This window comes from Paroedura picta, chromosome 4, assembly GCF_049243985.1.
Source record: "Paroedura picta isolate Pp20150507F chromosome 4, Ppicta_v3.0, whole genome shotgun sequence".
NCBI lineage: Eukaryota > Metazoa > Chordata > Lepidosauria > Squamata > Gekkonidae > Paroedura > Paroedura picta.
This window is the reverse complement of record NC_135372.1, coordinates 107399087-107420919: the sequence shown is the minus strand read 5'-3', so window position 1 is coordinate 107420919 and position 21833 is coordinate 107399087. Positions and strand designations below refer to the sequence as shown.

Below are 21833 nucleotides of genomic sequence, written 5' to 3'. Positions count from 1 at the left end.
CCAATCTAACCATGCAATATGAAGCTTACTTGAAGATGTTCACTGCAGTTGTGATTCCAGCAAAGAAAACTGCATTATTTCAGCTGCTAGTACATCTGCACAGTGCATGGCATCAGGGTGGTTTTTTAAGTGGAATAAGGTTTTTGGTTCCCAGTTGGCTGGACAGAAGATGAACTGCAACAGCCCAGTGGTAAAATTTTCATAAGACATCTGTAGATTTTATTTGCTTCATTTATACCCTACCTTTCTTGCTGAGGTTGAAGGGAGATATAAACCACAGAAAACAGTTCAGCTAGAAAGCATAATCTCAAACAGTGCTATAGGACAAAGATTACAGGGTTAGAAAGCAATGCCCCCCCCCCAAAGGATAAAGCATGAAATACCATAGTGCAGAAAATGGATTACAAACGTAGAAGACAATGCAATAAAAATTGTGGTACATACAATAAATATTCCAATATCCCACAAACATTCTCACCCAGTCTTAGCTAGATGAGAACGATATTAGAAGCAGCCTCTCTTTATATTAAACCGTTTTTAGCTTGTGTGTTTGGATGCCAAGAGAGAGTTCAGGAAAGGCACACACCTACTATACATTGGATCCTTTTTCTAACATGATAGGTGAAAGTTTGTGAGAGTGTGAGTAGATTGGGGGGGATTATCAGTGTCCCTATGGGAGGGAAGGATAGTGCCTCTTTTGAAGGAAGTTAGTTGTATTAACAGACAACCTTTCCAGTTATTGCCTAGTTTCTCATTTGTGGTTAAGAGTATGGTTTAGCCACTTTAGTCTGTTGTCCATCCTGAGTTTGTGACTGAAACTGCCTTAGTAACCATGATGATCATTCATTGTCTGGATAGGAACAAAAGTAATTCCACCCACCACCTCCTTTGGGATCTCTCAGCAGACTAACTGCATTTAGCAAGAACATCTTCTAGGTACTATACAGCAGGGGTAGTCAACCTGTGGTCCTCCAGATGTTCATGGACTACAATTCCCATGAGGTCGTGCCAGCATTTGTTGGCAGGGGTGCATGGGAATTGTAGTCCATGAACTTCTGGAGGACCACAGGTTGACTACCCCTGCTATACAGGATGCAGAAATGTCTTCAACCATAGTAGACGGTGGAAATTTTAATTTAGTATGGGTCAAGTGTCAGTGATTTTTATCTTTTGTTCCTTAGCATTCAGAATGATCCCATATCCATTAGAGAAGGGGCATCTATTTTATCCCTACCCCAGCTGTACAGAGACAGCAGACAGAGAGTTATTACCAAGTAAGTAACTACTATTTTTTATAATTATTCATTCAGCTATAATATAAGCTAAGTTTATTTAGTAATGTGCTCATTGGCACTCCTACATACAAGTGCATTATAATCAGTATGCATACCTGAACACTGGTGTTAAGTTATATAAAATGAATATAGAAACTAGTTAAAACAGCCTCTTTTCTGTGTAATCATTGTGCAGCGAGAACCACTGTGGTATGTTGTCTATAGGCTATGTGGAAGAGCCTACTGTTGCTTCTCCCTACTGCCAGTACTGCTTCTGGTTCATGGAGGAGTGCACTGGTCTAAGGAAAAGCTTATGGCCCGTGAACTCCAGTACTTCCTTCATGATGGTATGGGGAGAGTGTTGTGCTGTGGTGACTCGTGCAATGTGTGGATAACTGAAAAGGAGGATTTCTTTTTCTAGTGCTTCCAAGAAGCAGGTTATGACTGCCTCCTCTTGCCTTTTCAGCTAACTTCAGGATTAGTTAAATGTTGCTACTTGGTCTTATATCACCAAGGTTGACCCACACCACTTCTACTAACCTTTTAGATGTTATCTGGATCCTCATCCTCTCTCCCATTCTTCTCCAGTGTAGCTTGGGAAAAGAAACTTGGCATGTCCTCATGAGCCCTCCTCAGTGCCCCTTTTAAAGGCAGACTCACAAGCTGTGCTGGCTTCCTCTTTGCCTCCCACTTCCTGTGGGTGGGGCCCTTGTCCTCAAGGAAGTAGGGGTTCATTCACATCATGCCTTTATCCTGGTTTCTCCCCCTTACTTGTTTCTTTAGATACAATTAGAATAGGACTGCCCTGGTAAGAACTCACCCCAGCTGGGTGTTAGGAAAGCCCTTAAAGGTATATGCACACATGGTACTGGTTAGGCCCAGCCTCTCTCAGCTGCCGTGCACATGAGAGCCTACAACTTGAACTCAAACTTTGTTCTGGCTTCCCCAATGGCCACTCAGAACTGGCCAACACCCTTCTCTTTCTTTGGCAGCTTCTAGCTGGAAGTGTGACAGTGATTAAAATGGTGTTTCTTTCAAATCTATTCCTAAATCTGAAGAATCATTTTCTCTGTTGGGAATAGACATTGAATTTACCAGATTCGTTCTTTTCAAAGAAGATTCTCATTTAAATAACCAAACTGTACCATTTGTATCACTTACCTGTGGAGCTGCTTCCTCTTTTCAGAGATCAACCTGTACAGCTTGACTGAAGACTTGCACCCTTGATTGGTGTAGTTTTCCGTACATTTGATTGGATTCGAACGTCATTTCCCACTAATAGAAAAGGGAAGCTATTTTTGCTGATCTCCCCTCCCCCCTTCCTCAGACCCCTGACTTACTTCTCATGCTGTTCCTTAGGGTCCCCTGCCCTTCAGGAGCAGCATTTTGGGAAAATTGGTGGGCTACAGCAGGAGGGAGGAAACTGCCTTCGTTGGCATAAGTGTTAGTTGGGATCCAGCCCATATGATTGGTCTATCATGTGTCAAGAAGCACTTCTAAGTTTCATAATGTACCTTTCTGGCTTTTAATTGACGGTGGCAAATGATAAAGAATGTTAAATAAGGGGATTTTGATCACTTTAGTGTACCACGCTGGAGAACTGCAGAATTCTGTGTGTTCTTGGCATAGTCTGAACTGTTCTGAATGGGACTGGACTTGTTCATTGACAAAATGTTTGTAAATTGAAACTTCTATTAACTGATCATTAAAGTTCAGCAGTCAAAAAGAAATGTTCTCAGATGTGTCTGGATGAGAGCAGAAGAAGGAATGGTGCTCCCAGGCAATTTCTGATGTCCCCAGAAGAACTGAGTCTCCTAACCATTTTAGGGTGGCTAAAACATGATATGCACATTAACATTGTACGGACTGTCAAGTAAGAAGGTGGTATGTTCCTCTGTTCCTCCTCATGTGTATGTAGTTGTCATAAAGGAACATCTCACTTATGTTTTTGTCCAGGAAGTGTTTTCATATAAGAAGTAAGGAACATTTTGCAGCACAAAAATGTTTAATAAAATTCAGGATACTCTATGTTCATTGGTACCTTGAAGAGATTAATTGCTTTCATGGAAACTCGTAAGGACTAGTGGCTGACTTTTAATGAGTTTGAGAGTTTATGTTATGAGACCCTACAGGTTCAACACAAAACTTTTATCTTTGTGCACTGCCCTATATTGCTCTTTTAACATTCCTTTGGGATGTAGATTTTATTTTTGAGGACGTTAAGGTTTTTCAGGTAGCTGACTCTGCCTGCCTGCCTGCCTCCCTGCCTCATAGCCTAGAAATGTATCTGCTTGATTTGAGGGAAAAAAGGATGTCAGAAATGCCTGGACAAAAATATTTTCAGTAAAACCCTACATATGGGCTGCCTCCTTTATTGAGCCTTCTAACAGCAGGTCTCCAGGTTTGTCATTTTGCTTCAGGGTTCTTCGTTGGCATCTCTGATTAGATCAGAATAGAGGTTGTCTTCTAGTAAATCATTATCTTGATGTTAGTCTATGAGAGATTCTGAAAATATACTTCTCAGTTGCTGAATGTAGAGTTGGGTTACCCTGTTACATTATAATGAAGGTTTTGTTTCATACTAAGCACTGGCAAGATTCTGTTCTGCATCTTGGAGAGCCCTTCATTTGCAAAGTGTGGAGCAGATTACCAAAGCACATCTGCCACAAGAGCACTTGCATATATGTGGTTCAATAAAAAGTGTTTAAAAAAAACCCCTTGAAAAGCTCTGTTTAAAAACTAATTAAAATCTGCCCCCAGACTGCTCTAAATTACTCATTTCTCACTCATGCAGGATATTGCTCAAGGAATGCCTCAGCTAGTGACTAACCCTAAGCCATGGGTTTCCCGGTAAAATTAAACTCCAGTGTATGCAGACATTTCAGCACAATCACTCACGCATTCCTGTTAAATTTTAAATACAAAACTATCCATAAATAAAATAATCTTAACATTTTTACGCTACAACTCTCCAGCAGTTCTGAAATTTTAAAAATGCAGCAACTTGGATTTTTTTTTAAGTGAAAGAACTTTTTTCTTTACTGTGTTCTGACTTGCACTGATGTACATCTAATATAACTGAAAATAATGTGTCACGTATTCAGCATTACTAGACCTTTCTTTTTCATCTCAGATTTCAGTTTGCAGGTTTATGGAATACTTTCAGTTCAGACTGCTTCCAACTTAAATTTGTATCACCTTTTTTTAAAGTTTTATTACGAATTTCTAATTTTAAAAAGTACAGAAAAGTGGAGAAGGAGAATGGAAAGCAAAGAACAGACAAGGTAACATTTTTTCGAGATTCCAGGTGATCAGAACATAAACAATTACCAAATAATTCAAATTCATCAATTTATAACAAGATTACTTATGGTATTTAAGTTTATTTCACTATTTTTGTAGTCCTTAAAACCACAAATCATCAAATCATTTTTTTTCCTTTTCATGCAAGTGGTCAATAAAGGGTTTCCAATCAGACATAAAAGGTCATGTTTTCTCTAATCAAAGATGCAAGTTTAGCCATCTGTGCAAATTCTTACACCTTTAATAGCCAGTTTTCTACTTTGGGTATTCTTGCAGTTTTCCAATTCTGAACATATAATGGTCTTGCTGCTGTTAGCTTATATAAAAACAAAGTTTCATATTTTCAGTTTTTCTCATCTTTCAAAAAGCCTTGAATTTATAAAATATGAATTAGAAGTAATTAGAAGTTTCTATATGAATGTGGTAGAACCAGTTGTGTGAAGGAAGGGCATAGTCATTGTAGTTTCTAATAATTGGATTGTAGGGGAAGAAGATGAGACAACTCATTCAATCTGCTGTTATTACTACTGGCCTAGCAGAGAAAAAATAGGTGATGCACTTTATGTTTCTAAGACAGACAACATTTATCAAAGACACAGGTATAAAAATGTAAATTAATAGAATTTGGGCCCACAAGTATCCTTAAGTGCTTCACGGGGATCTCTCAGATTTTAATCAAGGTGTGGAATAAATTTGGCCTGCAGTTTCCTTATAGGCAAAAAAAGTTCATTTAGTTTTGATTCATTTTAGTTAAATCTAGTTTAGGAAGAATAACCTGCAAACATCTGAATTGGCCCTTATATTAGTTCTGTGGAGTTTTTACAAGGAAACACTGGCATCTGACTGTTTCCCCCTCCCCCCCCCCCCACCATTCCCTTGAATGGGAAACACCTTCCCAGCCTCAGACCATTCTTTGATAGAACCTACATCTCAGTTAAACCACTAAGGATGGGTAATACAAATAATTACAAATACAGCTCCTCTACCAGGCATTTGGTTGTGGTTGACCTGAACCACCACTTCCCACGGGCCCTCCCCCTAAGCATCCTTCCTATGGCACCCACTACAATTCCACCCAATCCACTGGGCGATCTGTATGAGTTAATTTAATGTTTTCCACATTTTTCTACTCTCCTATGTTGTTTGTTGTTATCACTTTATTATTGTTAAACAAAGTTATTGCTATTATTTCTGTTTTATTTATGTGAACTGCCCTGAGCCTTCAGGGAGGAAGGTATATAAATATAATAAATAAACAAATAAATAAACAAGGTTATTGTCATATTATAATTAATACTAGTAACCAAGCCCGCTGCAGGAAAATGCAGCGGGCACTAGGCACTCACTGTTGTCGGCGGTGGTCTGTTCGGCGGCTTGGGCGTCCTTGGCGGCGGCAGGCATCTTTTGGCGGCGGCGGGCTGATGCGGCGAGAGGCCGCCAGGCAGAGAACCCCCGGGAGCCGTGCTTCGCGCGACTGCCGGGGGCTCCCTGGGGTGGCAGCCTGACGCTGTGAGAGGCGCGAAGCGCCTCTCGCCGCGTCAAGCCGGGAGCAACTGCGAGCCGCGCTGCGCGCGGCTCGCAGTTACTGGGGCTGGGAATCGGAGGGACCAATCGGCAGGCGCTTTGCGCCTGCCGATTGGTCCCTCTGATTGTCTGTCGTGAGGAAGAGTCCAATCTGGACCCTTCCTCATCACGGACAAAGCCCACCTCAAGGCCCCTTAACAAATTATTTAGTCCGTGGCGCCCACAGCGCCACGGACGGTTTAAAGATTATCATCAATGATAATAAAACTGGTCATATTTTAGTGGTTTTGGAAAGTGTAATTAACATTGTGCTGTATTGCAGCATTTGCTAACAATGCTGTTTGCTCCATCTTTAAAAAGTCCAAATGTATGAATAAAATTGTGACCATTTATAACATTTCTTTCCAATGGTTTTTTTTCTGTGCTAAATCATGACATTTATAAAATCAGCCCCGAATACCTGAGCTATTAAGTAATTGTCATAACTTTTTGTTCCAGCATTTCATGATGTATCCGTCTATCCTCAGAAGGAGCTTCCTTTTTTCATCCACTTTACAGCAGGGCTGTGCTCTTTCACAGCGATGTTAGCCCTCCTCACTCACCAGTTCCCTGAACTTATGGTGATTTTTGCAAAAGCCGTAAGTATTATCTCCACTTGAAAGCTTATTTAAGGTATTGTGTGATACTAATAATGGAAACTAAGAGATTTTTATGTGGGGCTGTAGAAGCTCCATCTCTTGGGGTTCTTGGTGCAGTATCAGCCTGGTCTCAGGAACTGGTGGGGAAGGGGGTAGCTGTCATCTATCATTCTGAAACAACTTGTTTGCTAGGTACTTAGTCAAGCAGAGAGATGCTTAACAATCCTCCTTCCTTCTCTGCCAGGAGTGGCCTTATATTTGGTGTTGAGGGATTTCAGTAGTCAGACTGAGGCCTCTCAAAATGATGTAGCTTAGAATTTTGTGACATCCATGACAGCCATGGGGTTGTCCTAGATCAGCCTTTCTCAATTTCATTACCATTGAGAAACCCTTGAAACATTCTTCATGTTTCAAGAAACTCCAGAAGTGGTGCAATGGTGCAGAATATGGCTGGGAAAAATAGCTGTGTACATACCCACCTGAGACCCCTGTTCTTCCCACCCCTTCCAGGCCCCTCATTGGCCATTTTGGGAGGGGGGGAGCAGATTGACATGACTATATATGGTAATATCACCCAATAAATGTTTAATAAATCTAAAAAATACATTAAAATTAATATACACCCACCCATTCAGGAAACACTTCCAGGACTGTCAAGAAACCTCAGGGTTTCACAAAACCCTGTTTGAGAAAGCCTGTCCTAGAGCATCATAGTCCTATGTATACATGCACTCAGTGTGGTTTTCTTTTCTGACTCAGTTCAGTATGGCTCAGTTGTGGATGATATCTCATTGATTATCATGGAGAAAGTTTTAGACTTCTGAACCTCTAGAGAGGTGAGGAAACAAGTAAAATTGTTGTCTCAGGAGGTCAGATGGTTTCCTGACAGTCCTTTAGGAGTTTATATTACAACTTGTGCTTTTGTGCCTTTCTGGTTGACTTAAGTGGAACAACTTAAGGCTCCACAGGGCTCTGATCTTATTTGGCAAAGTGTTCCACCAGGCTAGGGCCAGAGCCAAAAAGCTTAGGCAAGCTTTAGAAGAAGAAGAAGAAGAGTTGGTTCTTATATGCCGCTTTTCCCTACCTGAAGGAGGCTCAAAGCGGCTTACAGTCGCCTTCCCATTCCTCTCCCCACAACAGACACCCTGTGGGGTGGGTGAGGCTGAGAGAGCCCTGATATCACTGCCCAGTCAGAGCAGTTTTATCAGTGCCGTGGCGAGCCCAAGGTCACCCAGCTGGTTGCATGTGGGGGAGTGCAGAATCGAACCTGGCATGCCAGATGAGAAGTCGGCACTCCTAACCACTACACCAAACTGGCTTTATTCCTGCAGGGCCAGGAACTCTAAGTAGCGTATATTTTTCTGATGAGTGTTTAGCCTAATTTTAATATTCTAGGGTATTTGCAACTTAATATGGTGTAGGTCTCTTGCTGGCCGTTTTAATTGTCAAGTCTTTGCATCTAATGGTATTATGGTGGCTTTCGGGATGCTAATGATTTTTTGTTCCTGTTCATTGTCTATCCAAACGTTTATATCCCACCTCTCTACAATTGCACTCTGAGTTTTTTTTTTTAATTCAGAGCAATGAACTTCTAAAAGTTTCTTTCATCATCACTCAAAATTCAAGATAGGGTTTGTTTAAATATCAGTTTCCAGTTACTATTGGAAGCTGGGTTGTGTCTAAGTCAGAGGAAGAGTTTGATATATCATCATTTTTAGGGAGAGAGGGGCCATGTTAGGCTACTTAAACCATAGCCAATGATTTGTTAGTAGTGTTTAATTGTACGAGAATACTTAGACTGTAAGCTCTCTGGGGTAGGAAGCTGGATTTTTCCCTTTCCTGGTAACCATTTTCAGTGCAATCCTACATCTGACAAAGGAAGCTTTGACTCCTGAAAGCTTATAACTCAAAAATCTTGTTGGTATCTAATGTGCTACTGGACTTGAATCTAGTGAACCTAAGCAAAGTTACACCCTACTCAATCTGTTGGCTTCGCTGGAATCAATGAAATTAAGTTGCTGACAAAGTTTTGTACATGAACTAAGTGGGAGATTAGGGGGATAGTAGTGTGTGGTCCAACATAGCTTAGGAGCTGTGTAATAAAATCTGTCACATTAACACATGAAACTGGCTACTGAATCAGACTCTTGGTCCATCAGGTCCATATTCTGCCACTTTCTCAAGTTCACCTTTTTTCCTCACTCATTCTCTTTCATTTTTCCAGGAAAAAATGCGGCACTTTATGCAGATTGAGCTGCATCTGCTCTTCCAGTATTTTATCGTGTTTGAAATTAAATTAATTTGTTTCACTTCATTAAATGGAGGGAGTCTTGGGCTGTGTAGTTAGAAGAAACCTGCTAACTTTAAAAAATCAGATTTTTCACTTCAAGTTCTGTTGTTTTGCCATAACTCAGTAGGATGCTCTGGATTTTACCTAAGGTGAATTAATGTATTATTATAATAATTTTTTCAGTTTACTTACTTACTTACTTACTTACTTACTTACTTACTTACTTACTTACTTACTTACTTACTTACTTACTTACTTACTTACTTGGATAGATGGATAGATGGATGGATATATGGATGGATGGATGGATGGATGGATGGATGGATGGATGGATGGATGGATGGATGGATGGATGGATGGATAATTAATTTTGCTGGATGTCAAATGTTTGCAACACATCAGGAAAATATTTTGATTCTGACTTTTTCAGAACTCTAGAAAAAAATTCTTCAATTATGTGGTAGCCACTGCAAGTGCCTCTCTACAGGTCTTGTTATTTGAAATTTGTGCGTGGATTTGTAGGGTCAGCTTAGGTTTTGCTGATGATAATGGTTGTATTGTTACAAAGGAGTTGTTTGATTCAGCATGTTAAGATCTTTGTAGGTTGAAACCAGTGCTGAATTAAGCCAAAAAGGCCATAGGGGGTCTATGCAAATACTGGAGCACTAGTTTAATGTACTCTTGAAGGTTCATCTTGGCGAGGGGAAAGTTTAGACAGCTTAGTGAGGAGACTGTGTATCCTGTCTCTATCTTCTCCATGCTGAGAACCTTATCTAAAAGCACAAGAAGCGCTGTTGCCTTTAAGAGGTGTGATTTTCAGGGTTTTCTTTGGCCCTTTGGCTGGGGTTAGAGCTCATCTTTCCCCTAATATTTTCATTTTAGGAAAGAGAGAGTTGACCTTGGCTTGCTTTTCTCATTTTTAAATTACGCCAGATTTCAAGTAATTGCACAGCCCTCTAGTTGAAGCATTTTGAATCTCGAGCATAACTTGAATACAGTACTGAATATATTGGGCCCTGCTTGGCATTTTTAACCTCTAACCTTTAAACCTGCTACAAGTATTTTTTTAAAGTATTTTTATGTTACGACTTTTATATTATTATGATGTTTGTTTATGTGTTTCCTACACAGGGTATTAAATGAATGAAATAATTGAAATCTTGAATTTGCATTATTATCCTCCCCCCCCAAAAAAAAAATCCTATCCCCCTTTTACCTTATGCTTCCTAAGCATTGTTTCAAGTTGTAAAGCATGCTGTTTCTTGATCTGCCTCAGATCCTGGCAAGCCACACATCTATGAGGAGTTGCATGTTATTTTTGAAATGTAAAACATGGAGTCTTGTTTTGGATTGGGACCATGGCATGCAGGGAAAGAAGTGTCAAGTTGGGAAAACAGTGTAGTGAGGAAGGCATGAATCCCCACACATGCCTAAACATGAACATGAGCTAGGCCCCAATTGTGGAAATTAGAGCGTAGTTACACTGTTTCTGGGTCTGCCTAGTCTCAGCCTCTAAAGCAGGAATGGTCCAACTGTGGCTCTCCAAATGTCCATGGACTACAATTCCCACGAGCCCCTGCCAGTTGGCTTGCTACACTATAACAAGTAGGCAGTTTTTAAGTCTAAACAAAGTTCCCTCCATAGCAGGAGGAAGAATAGCAGCAGACTGGTAGTGACTACTCATACATTTTCATCTCTGCTCTCTGATATATATTAAATATAATCCTACATCAGCAGTGTTTTTAAAAGGTAACCTTCTGTTACACCATCCAACTCTTCTGTGTAATACAGAGAGAAGATACTAGATGTCCTTCAGCTGTTTATTCCATACTGTCAGCTGCATACTCCTGTAGAAGAACTATCTCAATATCCTTTCTTTAGTGGAACAGCAAGACTTATGTATTTTCAGTAGATATTTCATTTGTTTCCTCTACAATCAAATCGCCAGACAAAAGTCTTGCCAAACTGCAAAAAACTGTTGAGAGGCCAAAACCCACAGTGAGTCTTTTATTAGTTACAGCATATACACAATGGAATATACCAACAGCACAAACCCAGCACTGGCACTTGGCTGCTAAATTGAGATAAATGGAAGCTTTCCATTGGATCGAGTGGGCACATGGTTGTTTTTTTCTCTTGGACATGCTTTTTAGAAGTTTTGGCTATCACAGTGGGAAACAGGGATACTGTTCTTTGAGCTTGTTTATGTGGCTGCTTAACCTGAAAGGCTATCCAACTAAATAGGTTTTGTTACATTTATTACCCTAAGTAAAGGAAGTCAGAAATGTTGTTATAGCGGGGGCAGGGGGGGTTGTCAGGAGGTGGGCCATAGGAGTCCTCTTTGCTCACATCCATTCCCATCTCAGGGTAGCTTTCCTAACTGCAGGAAATGGTCAAGTGATTGGTTCTCTCTCAGTAATGACCTGATTCAAATGCCTTGCTGGTGGTACTTCTTCAAAACAAAAGTAGAAGTGCTGGATTTACCATGCAGTAATCACTTCTGAGGACAATATAACAGGGCTTGTCCTATCTGCAGTTTGGATTTGAGGGAAAGGGAGTATGATTAAATTGATCCCCCTTTACAATACTGTCAACAGAGGGATTCATTAGGTTTTGTGCAATATAATCCCAGAGTATCTTTATTCAGATGTCACTTTTACTTCAGTGGGATGTATTCCTAGGTAAATGTGTGTAATACTGAACATCTAATATACTTCAGGAACTGGTGTGATTTAGAGCGATTTCTATTGAGACTACCTAGTTACTGTTCCACATCAAGTTATAGTTTTAAACAAAACAAATGTATATACATTAAGAGCCAACAATACTATCATACTAAATGCCTGTGATGTAGGTGAGGCACAGAGAGTCCTGATATTACTGCTTGGTCAGAACAGCTTTATCAGTGCTGTGGCAAGCCCAAGGTCACCCAGCTGGTTGCATGTAGGGGGGTACAGAATCAAACCCGGCTCACCGGATTAGAAGTCCAAGAATGATCTGGAACCTAGGGACCAAGCCCTATGTGGAAAGGCTGAAGGGAATGTTCAGCCTGGAGAGGAAGAACTTCAGCTTCAGGCTGCTCATACTGTCAAGAATCTGGGAGTGATCTTTTATGCCTCCTTCTCTATGAAGGCACAGGTCCTCCGAGTAGCTCAGCAGGCATTTTTCCATCTACCAATTGGCTAGTAAAAAGATGTAATATTTTTGTTTATAATTATTACATTTTTTTCTGTAGATATTGCCTTCATATCTGTGATGTGCAAACCCCCTCATAGTCATAGAGCAGTAAAGAAACCTCCATGAAATACTGAGCCTGTTTATATGATAAAAACCAATGAGGAAGAAAGCAACTTTGAAAACGGGCTATTGAAAAAGAAAAAAAATGTTTATCCAGAACCCAGTTCTGGTTTATATTTGTACACCACAGATATGAAGGCAATATCTACAGAATAAATTGGAATAATTATAAACAAAAAAGATTACATCTTTTTACTAGCCAATTGGTTGAATTTTTCTAGTTTGGACTATCTCATTCAGCCAGCCCTCTTGTATTTTTCCATCTACGTCAGACTAAGCTACTAGCGCCATACCTGGCCCCAGAACACCTAGCCACAAGCTAGACTACTGTAACTCATTCTGTGTGGGCCTTCCCTTATCCCTGACCCAGAAACTACAGCTGGTTCAGAACTCAGCTGCTCAGGTCCTCACAAGGACCACATGTAGAGGCCACTACTGAATCCCCAGCATAATTCCAAGTAGCAGGAATGGATTCTAGTGCTCTCTTCAAACAGGAACTGGACTGTTAAGTTTCAAGAATATTTTGTGCATTCAGTTGTAGGTAGCGGTTTAACTGAATTTTCTGTTGCAAGAACACATCATTAATTGGTTCATAAATCCCTCCTTCAGAACATGTCAGTACAGACCAGTATCCCCATACCTATGTGAGCCTGTGGCCAGTATTATACTATTAATATATATAAAGACTTGTCACTGATGAAAGAATCTCACTGAAAACAGATATTACCTGAATTCTGTTTTGACAGAAGTCCTACAGAATAAAGAAATAAGGAAAACTACAAAAAAAGACACTTTTCTTTCTTTTATGAATATATTTATTATATTGCCAGTAGATAGGTCCTTTTCTCTCTGTTTGGTCATAGCTTGGGAACCTGTGTGTTTGAAGAGCCAGTTGCTTCTATAGCACCTGATGTTGCTCTTTCAGATAGTAGACTTTCAAAGAAAAATCAAATGAATGCTAAAAGTCCCCCGCACAAACACACTTTGTTTAGAAGGTTCATCAGGAATTCAGAGTCCTAGATCTAGGAAGGCAGCATTGTGTTTACAATGTGTAGAAGCTTATCACTGGTTTCCTAGTTGCCCCTCATACTTTTAAAAATTCCTCAGATCTTTATACTGAGCAGGGAATCTCCAAATTTGTCTCAGAAATCTGCTTGAAGTAACATTTTGGCAACAATCCTACTGAAATCTTTTCTTCCTGTGTGCTAGCAAAATGTCCCAAAGTCCCAATTCTTGTACAGATTGACTCCAGTTGAAGCCTCATGACTGGAGTAATTCTATGTAGGATTGCATTGCCACACTCCCATCCTAAGGATTCAGTGTTGATAAGTGAAACATGGCACCCACATCAATATTTGATCACCATGGGACATTAATGTTGCCTGTGACTCCTATGCCTAGATGTACAGAAGCTTCCTGAGAAAGGCTACCTTGCATTTTTGCTTCCCTCAAAAATCCTTGGATGATTTTCCACCAAGCTGAAACATCTAAATTTTGGAAACAGAACACGATGCCAAATAGACCTCTGAATCCCAGGACATTAATTCTACTAATCTGTACGGCAACAAATTTTGTAATAGGAATAAATCCGTGCACTGTTTTCTCAAGGCTCATTAAGTGACATTGAAAAATTAAGTTACTGCACAGCTGTTGAACGTCTCAAATTTATAAACAGTTGAACTTTTTGCATATCTGTGAGAATGTTATATGACTTCGAAAGGTATAATGAATAATATTCCACATTTAGCATGCCTGAGATATTCTCCCACAAACTGAATGTGTAGAACTGAAAAGCGAAATTTTCTTCCTTAGCTAATCAGCATCTTAATCAGTGTTCTTGATATGAGAGAGAACTGCTCATAGGCAGATAATTTAGGAGTTGGCTTCTGTATATTTTTGGGATACAAAGAATGATCTTGTGATTAAAAGTTCCATTACTGTACTGGTGGAATTCAGTCACAAATTGTTCTTTGTCAAGGCAGTTGTGGATAACATGTTTGCCTCAGCCTGAAGCCATTGGCACAAAGTAGTATTTTTAACATTAACGTTCTGGACTTAATTGCCAATGTGAAGAATAGGGAAAGGTTTTAGCAGATTACAGAAGGCAATTGGGAGAAGATAGGATGGTCTGTTGTTTAAAATGATATGCTGAAAGTGAAAGGGCTGAATAAGCTTAAAGGTATATTTAAAAAGTCAAGTATAGTACATGTTTGTCTTGGGATAAAGTTGAAATAGAAATGAGGATACTGTTAAATGTTTATGGCTAACAGCTTGAAAATTTTACTTATAGTTTCTGTTCTAGCTCTGCCATATTTTCTTTAAGCTTCTGTGGTCATCAAAGTTAACATTCCCTGCTTTTCTTTACTGAGGGCAGTCCTGATGAAAAGAATGTCTAGAATTGAATGAATTGTTGTTGTAAAAAATGGATAAGAAATCTGGCATTTTTAATCTGTCAAAAAATTTCATGCCATCTATTACTTTGCTGAACTTCAAATTTTAATGGTGCAATTTGGTTAATTACCTACTTTTCTGTACGCCCTCCATTTCCAAATATTATTACTTCTTTTGTTGAGAGGACAATTTTGCACGACGCAAAAACATTATATTTCCCTTTATCCCATTTTGTTGATTTGGGGAGGTGATGTTTAATGTCCTAAGCTTAATTTAGTTGGACTGCTAAAATTATTTCAGTGGTTTTCATGAAAATCTGCTTCTGTTAATGATGCACAAAGATGTTAAAAAAATGTTTTCTGGACCTTTGTGAAGGAAGATTTTGTTCTGAAGTTTGGTTTTGACCACCAAATTCATTTAATCTTTTTTCTATCTTTCAGTTCTTTGGAACTCTCTTGTCACCTTTGAGTTTCATGATGGAGAAGATTGAGCGCATCATGCCTGCTGGTCTCTGGCATCAACTGACCCAAATTTGAGGGGACCTTCACAGTTGGGCCAGCCAGTGTTCTCAGGAACTCTACCATCAGCACCCCACCCCCAGGCCAGCACAACAGCACTTGCAGCTAAGGGTGTGAAAAAAGACAAGCTCTATGACTTTGCTTCATTTTAAATCCTGTTTTTGGTGCTTGAGAGTTGCTGTATCCCTCCTTGAGCCTTAGTGTTTGTATTAAGAACACACAGCTGCTTTTGTGTGTGAGGGAAGGATATTGTGCTCATTTGAAGCTACTGCTTTCTGTATAAGATCTGGAAGGCAATAAATTTGGTAGATGGTATGTTGAAATTTCCTTCACAGCAGAGAAGTAAATTTAAATGCTCATTGCCCCAAATTCAAATGAGATCCTGTTTTGACCCTTGTTAGGCTGTCTCCCTAGGCTGGCTTGTTTTTATATCTATGGTTAATTTTCTTTTGCAATATGTTCTTGGTGGTAAGCTGTACTATAACAACATTGTGGACAATGTACTCTGTGGGGTGTCTCAAGCTCAACAACAGGGCAAGATATCAGATTGTCATACTTTGGATGTGACCATCAAAGACCTCGGGGCCACATACTTCTTGCAAGTGAAGCATCGTGTTATTACTTACAAGACCACTGAAGCATCTGATACAACTTCTCCCCAATTTAATGGATTAGATTTTTCCGATGTGTTTTTTCACACTGCCATTCGATAAGGCATAAATCAAAACTTAATAAGTGGCCTTTGTCACTGGCACTTGCAAGTCTTTCTGGAATTGCTTGACTGTTTGTAGTGCTTAGCGGAGGTTGATACTTTGGGAGGAATGTGTTCAAACTACAGCAGACAGAACTGATATTTGCCTCGACCTTTGACCATGCGCAAGCATCCAACCAGTTCAGGTTTTATATTTCCCATAGCTCCATTTCTGATTCACTCTCAAGGAGCCTTTATGTGGGGGAAAGTGTGAAGCCTAAACTCTGGTCGTGCAGTATTGAATGATACATGCATTTCTCTAGTCCTGCTAGGGTGTCCATTAAATCCAAGTGATTGGCTTTTCAGTAGAACGTGCATAATCCTTACACTACAAAACTGCATAGTAATCTTACCTACACGAAAGCTCATTTTTATTTCCAGGAAGAGGCTGGCTGCTGGTTGGAAAGCATGAAGTAGTATTACTACCTACATTTTCCCACAATTGTAACTTTTCCAATGTATTGAGGTTTTCATTTAATTTCTCCCCTGAATATTTGCATCTCATCCTTTGCTCTAAACTAATATCAGAAAATTGGAAACACTGGCCCATATTCTCATTCCTAGTAGTATTTCTCTCATTTTGGAGAGAAAATCCCTTGAATCACAATCCTGCAGTTCTGTTACTATCACCCAATCCAAACTGATATCCACATTCATTTATGATTACATAAGAAAGGGAGATCTACAAATTGCCAGAACTACACAGCTACCAGGAAGTAAGTTTTCCCCCCTAAATATTTTTCTTTGGAGTGAACATAAGCCACAGGGGCTGTTTCTCACGCTGGTATCACAGTGATGATTAATAGACATGTTGTGCTCGTGCAATTTCACTTCACCATCCACAGGGGCCCATAAGGTAAGCGATATAATGCTTTTTAAAGTTGAACCTTTTCCAGCATATGTATGGGGTTATAAATGAAGCACAGCCTCCCATGTATCACTCCTTAGAACTGGTTTCTCTCACTGTCTCCTCTTTGACATGAGTGTACTAGGGCAGGATAGGCTAGCAGTAAGTGAATGTAAGAGTTGGCAGTGTTCTATTATGTCTAATTCTATCAGCAATTCTTAGCAGAAGAGTGTTTTTTCTTTAAAAAAAAAACAACTTGAGAAAGCCACACACAGGCTGCTTGGGTAAAATATCTCTACCGTACTGGATGAAGCAGGCCAGTTGGTACCTGCTCTGTTCTCCAGTTCTTCAAAATTTCATCATACCCAATCGCCTTGCAGAAAAATGTTAACAATCATCTGCTTTGTATGAATTCTTTGAATTAAGATACCAAAGCCAGTGGTCACCAGGCTCAAAACTAGATAACTGTCCCTTTTGACAGTGGCATTACTCAAGTAGCAGAGTACTCTGCTCTATACATTCAAACCCCTGTGTCCTGGAATGGTTTTGCTTCTACTTCATGAGGAATCAATTCTCTTTTTGTATTGCACCTTGAGAATACAAACTTGCTGCATTTTAGATTTAATTGCTTATTTAATTTTTACAGTTGTGGGATATTAATCTGTCAAACTTTATCTAGCTCCTTCATTTGAGGAAATGAGTTTTCTTTGCCATATATGAATTTCAGGTAGCAGTTACTGTGTTGAATCCAGCATTCCAGCGATCCCAGAAGTTGGCTCACTGCCTTTGCCATGGCAATCCACTCTACCCTAGGGAATTTGATTTTTGTGATTATGGGCCTTAGCTGGAATAATAGCAGTCTGATTTGAAGGGCTCCACTGACAAGGGGGAAAGGTTGGAAATTGTACTCGTGTTGCATGAAGGGTGGCTAGGATCCACAGCCACTGGCATCTTCTTGGATTCAGCCTACAGGTTGCTCAGATGCACTCCAATGATCTACAGGTGTTTTGTGATACTGAGAACTACCTTGCTTTGAAACTATTTTATTTTATTTCCTAAACTACTATGATTCTAGGACTTCCCAGAAGGATTATTTATTTTAAATGCATGAAAACCTAAGTATTCACTTAACTGATCTTTTCTACTGCCTAGTGATTCTTGGATGATTCTTGAAAGTGCTGAAATTCACCACCACCTTGAAATCCCTTTTTTGGTCTGTTCCTGGAGTTCATATGGTGCCTTCAGTGTGCATGGAGTTTTACATACATTCTCTTTTTTTCAATTCTTACAACAATCCTGCAGATCAGTATTGTCCCTCAATTACAGATTAGAGCTGAGGGAATGTTACCTAGATAGTTCATAGCAGGCATGCAATTTAGAAGAAAGATCCCCCCAAATTATGCTATGCTACACCAGCTCCTATTCAGGCCCAATCTAGTCTCAGAACTAGTACCAGGTCTGAATCTGAAAGGGCCTTTCTCATCAGGTGATTCTTTTGAAAAGCATTACTGGTTCCTACCACAACTGGGTATTGCAGCTATAGTGGGGGAACACAAGAGCACACCAAGTCTCAAAAGTCATTATTATGGTTCTTCTCCTCCTACCCTGCAGGGATAGTTGCCAACTGTTTGATTGAAAGAATTTTCATACCAGCACTAGAACTGCTGACAGAAGGGGGTCTGTGGAGACAGGTGGCTCAAGTCAGCTGGAGGGCCCTTCATGCGACATCCAGCCAAATATCTTTCCATTCTCAATGCAGTTCAGGGCCTCTACTATCTGCTAGACTTGCCTTTCTCCACAAATGAAGCAAATTTACCTTTTTATGATGTAAACTGCCCTGAGCCCTTGGGAAGGGTGGTATAAAAATAATAACAGATCATGTTAAACCCATCAAGTAATCCAGCAATGGAGCAAGACAAGCATCCCTGGCTGATGAGTGCTACACTAATTGTCAGCCTGCTGCCTGTCAAACAAGGTCAATTTCTAGAGTAGCCTAGCCTTTCTCCTTCATTTCTTCTTTTCCATGTTTTTCTAATTCATTTCTCGCTCCCTCCTTATGTTTTCCATACCGACCCCTTCACTTCATGGTCTTAATACCTTATCTTCCCTAAGTTAGTAATAGAATGCACTTAAGAATAGTATACTGCATTTTTAAAATATTTTGAACAAAGGGGGGGGGAATTAATTGTTCCCCAAGATCTAACAAAGTAGTAAAAGGATGTTCCTCCCGCCCTACCCTTTTGGTGCATGGTTTTGTGCTGGTAGAAGAACTAATAGCCTTTTGTAAATGCTACTTTTCCATATGACAAATAATGTAAACTTTTTGGTAAAATTAAAAGCTAGATTTATAACAAGTTCCATATCAAGTCTGTCTTCCCAATGGGGACCCAAGGTTTCATTGTTCTCCTGTCTTCTTTAGCCTTAGAACAGCCTTGCGAGGTAGGTCTGGTTGAGAGTGTGTCACCCAGCAACCTTCCATGACGGATTGGGGATCTGAGAATTAGAGCCACATGACAGGTTGCTTAAAAGTTCTCTTCCTTCATGTTGTCTGTTTTGAAGATAACCTAGTTCAGTGTGTTCCAGCTGTCTTCATTTTTGCCACTGTTAACTTCCATCATCATTCTGGGGTTAGTGGGCAGTTTTCAAGCAATGTAGCATTATTTTCTGACTTATGCCTGCCATAACTACAAATAGCACAATACCGTGGTGGCTTGTTTTGCATGGGCTCAGATTTTCTCATGCCTGTCCATTTTGGCCATAGAACTCCTGCAATAATTTTGCAGCTGGTGGCCAGTTTTGAATCTCCTGCCTTTATTTTCTGTTTAGTTATGCCTGCCAGCAAAGTGTAAGACTAGGATCTAGGAAACCTAGGTTCATCCCCACTCTGCCAAGGAAGCTTGCTGGGTGTCCCTGGACCAGCCTAACAGGGTTCTTATGAGCAGGGGTAGTCAACCTGTGGTCCTCCAGATGTCCATGGACTACAATTCCCATGATCTCCTGCAAGCAAACACTGGCAGGGGCTCATGGGAATTGTAGTCCATGGACATCTGGAGGACCACAGGTTGACTACCCCTGCTTTATGAGGATAAAATGGAGTAGAAGGATATATGTTGCTTTGGGTCCTCAGTGAAGGAAAACGTGGGATATAAACGGAGACAGACAGGCCAGTTCTTTTATTACTATGGAATCATGGTAACAGCAGGCCAGGGATACTGCATTTATGTTCTTTGCCTCTCTAGGTTTTTAAAAGATTGGAGAAAGAGCTTATGTGATCAGAATGGCAAAGATGCAAGTCAACGACACACCAGCAGTGCCGGTTTGCATTTTATGGCTCTGTCAGACTAGCAGGGATTCTGAAAACTTGGTGGGATGTAGATCTAAGGGAATGACCCTGATTACGGCTGTTTAGAGCCATCTCATGGGATCATAGAAGAAGCGACCAGTGCTGGCATCCTTCGACACTGGATTCCTCTAACATGTCTAGTCCCTCTAATACGTCACAAAAGGTCATGCAAAAAGGTGGCCCAGATTCTAATATGTTTTGATAGCTGCTCTTGCCCATGTTATCTGTGTTTCCCCTGACTTTGTATTGTCATCAGTCCAGTCTTGCCCAACTCTCCTGTTTCTTGAAGTAAACTAGCAAACACAGACAACCTGGCGGACCATTGGTAATATTTTCTGCCAACAAGTCATCTTTGGATGGAGTTCCTTCATGAAAGAGGTGCATGATGCAGTATTACTTGAAACTAAATTCTGTTTTATTGGATCTGATTTAAAGCTGGACAGTTTTATTTATTCTCCTCCTGCATTTAGGAATGATTGCAAAGGTGCCAAGGCTTGTGGATTCGTGACTCCAAGCGAGGCTGGGTTCAGGGGTCACAGTCAAGACCATTAATAACAAGGTGCAAACGGCTGGTTTATATGTAATGTGAAGCTTTTTACTTATTTCATTTATGCACTTCAGGGGCTCTGTTTGCTTACGGAGCACTTGGTGTCTGGTACTTATTTAGCAGATTGGGTTCATACAGGCCTTTGAAGGAATGCAGCAAATTGTTCTCCAGTGTTGTAATTCTGCAGTGGTAGCTGAACTTATTTGTCTCTGCTCATTACATGCGTGCTCAGCTTGAAGGTTGTTCTTCACTTAAGCAGCAGTCATTGAATCCACAAAAACTACAAGCTGCAAAGGCTGTTCTGTATCTTTCACTTTTGCAGATCTTCCAAGGCAGAGGTTTGAGAGGTCAGGAGTGCTGGCCAGGGATGAGTTCCTTGAAGGGGGTCCTCAGGCCATAGATGAAAAGAAGCCATCATTTCAGGGAGTCAGATGTACATGGGGAAGTAGTGTTCAAGAATTGTAGTGTGTTGTGGGGGGTGGAAGTTTAGCAGCAATGGAGGACCAGTTCACACACGTCTCCAGTGTATGGAGTTGCAGGCGTGAATGACTTATTTTTCTAATAGTATAAGAGACAACTTTCTAAATTGCAAATGCCCTGAGATGTGAAAATTCATTTTCTTGACGTGAAACGGTTTTGAGAGCTACTATTTTATTGGATCTTATTTAAAGCTGAAAGAGAAATGTAGGAATATCCTAATTTCTGCTTTGAGGCCCTGAAAGGTGGATTCCAAAATGATGATCTGGCAGCTTTGATACAAGCTCCAGTTCACAGTTCCATGTATGATAGCAGGAGGTATATAAACCCGGTGGTCATACCAGCATTCCAGAAAGCACAAGATCTGCATACCAGGACTGCTAGAATGAAGCACATCTGCTATTACTCACAAAGGGAAGACTCCTGGGTTCTTCTGATCTTTGGCAAAAATTTCACAGCCCCCTCTTGCACCCACAAGAAGGAAACCCTCCTTTCTGATACTATGCTGGTCCTATAAATTCTGCTGTTGGTGCTAAGCAACCTTTCCTGCCTTTACCCATTCTCCAGCCGTTAATTGTGTGGTCCAACTCACTCAACGTGCAACCTAAAGTCTTAACTAATGACCAGAAAGGA

At 40.3% G+C, this 21833-nt stretch overlaps 1 protein-coding gene across 1 annotated transcript in view; it reads left to right on the top strand.

Moving 5' to 3' along the window:
- The window catches only part of ST7L (suppression of tumorigenicity 7 like), a 44280-nt gene extending 28676 nt beyond the window's left edge, over nt 1-15604 (top strand). Inside the window, exons 13-15 of the mRNA XM_077334915.1 lie at nt 1182-1274; nt 6600-6739; nt 15158-15604. Of these exons, the coding sequence (XP_077191030.1) occupies nt 1182-1274; nt 6600-6739; nt 15158-15253 (329 nt within the window). The 3' untranslated portion in view covers nt 15254-15604. The remainder of the gene's footprint in view (nt 1-1181; nt 1275-6599; nt 6740-15157) is intronic.
- Nucleotides 15605-21833: the final 6229 nt, after the last annotated feature.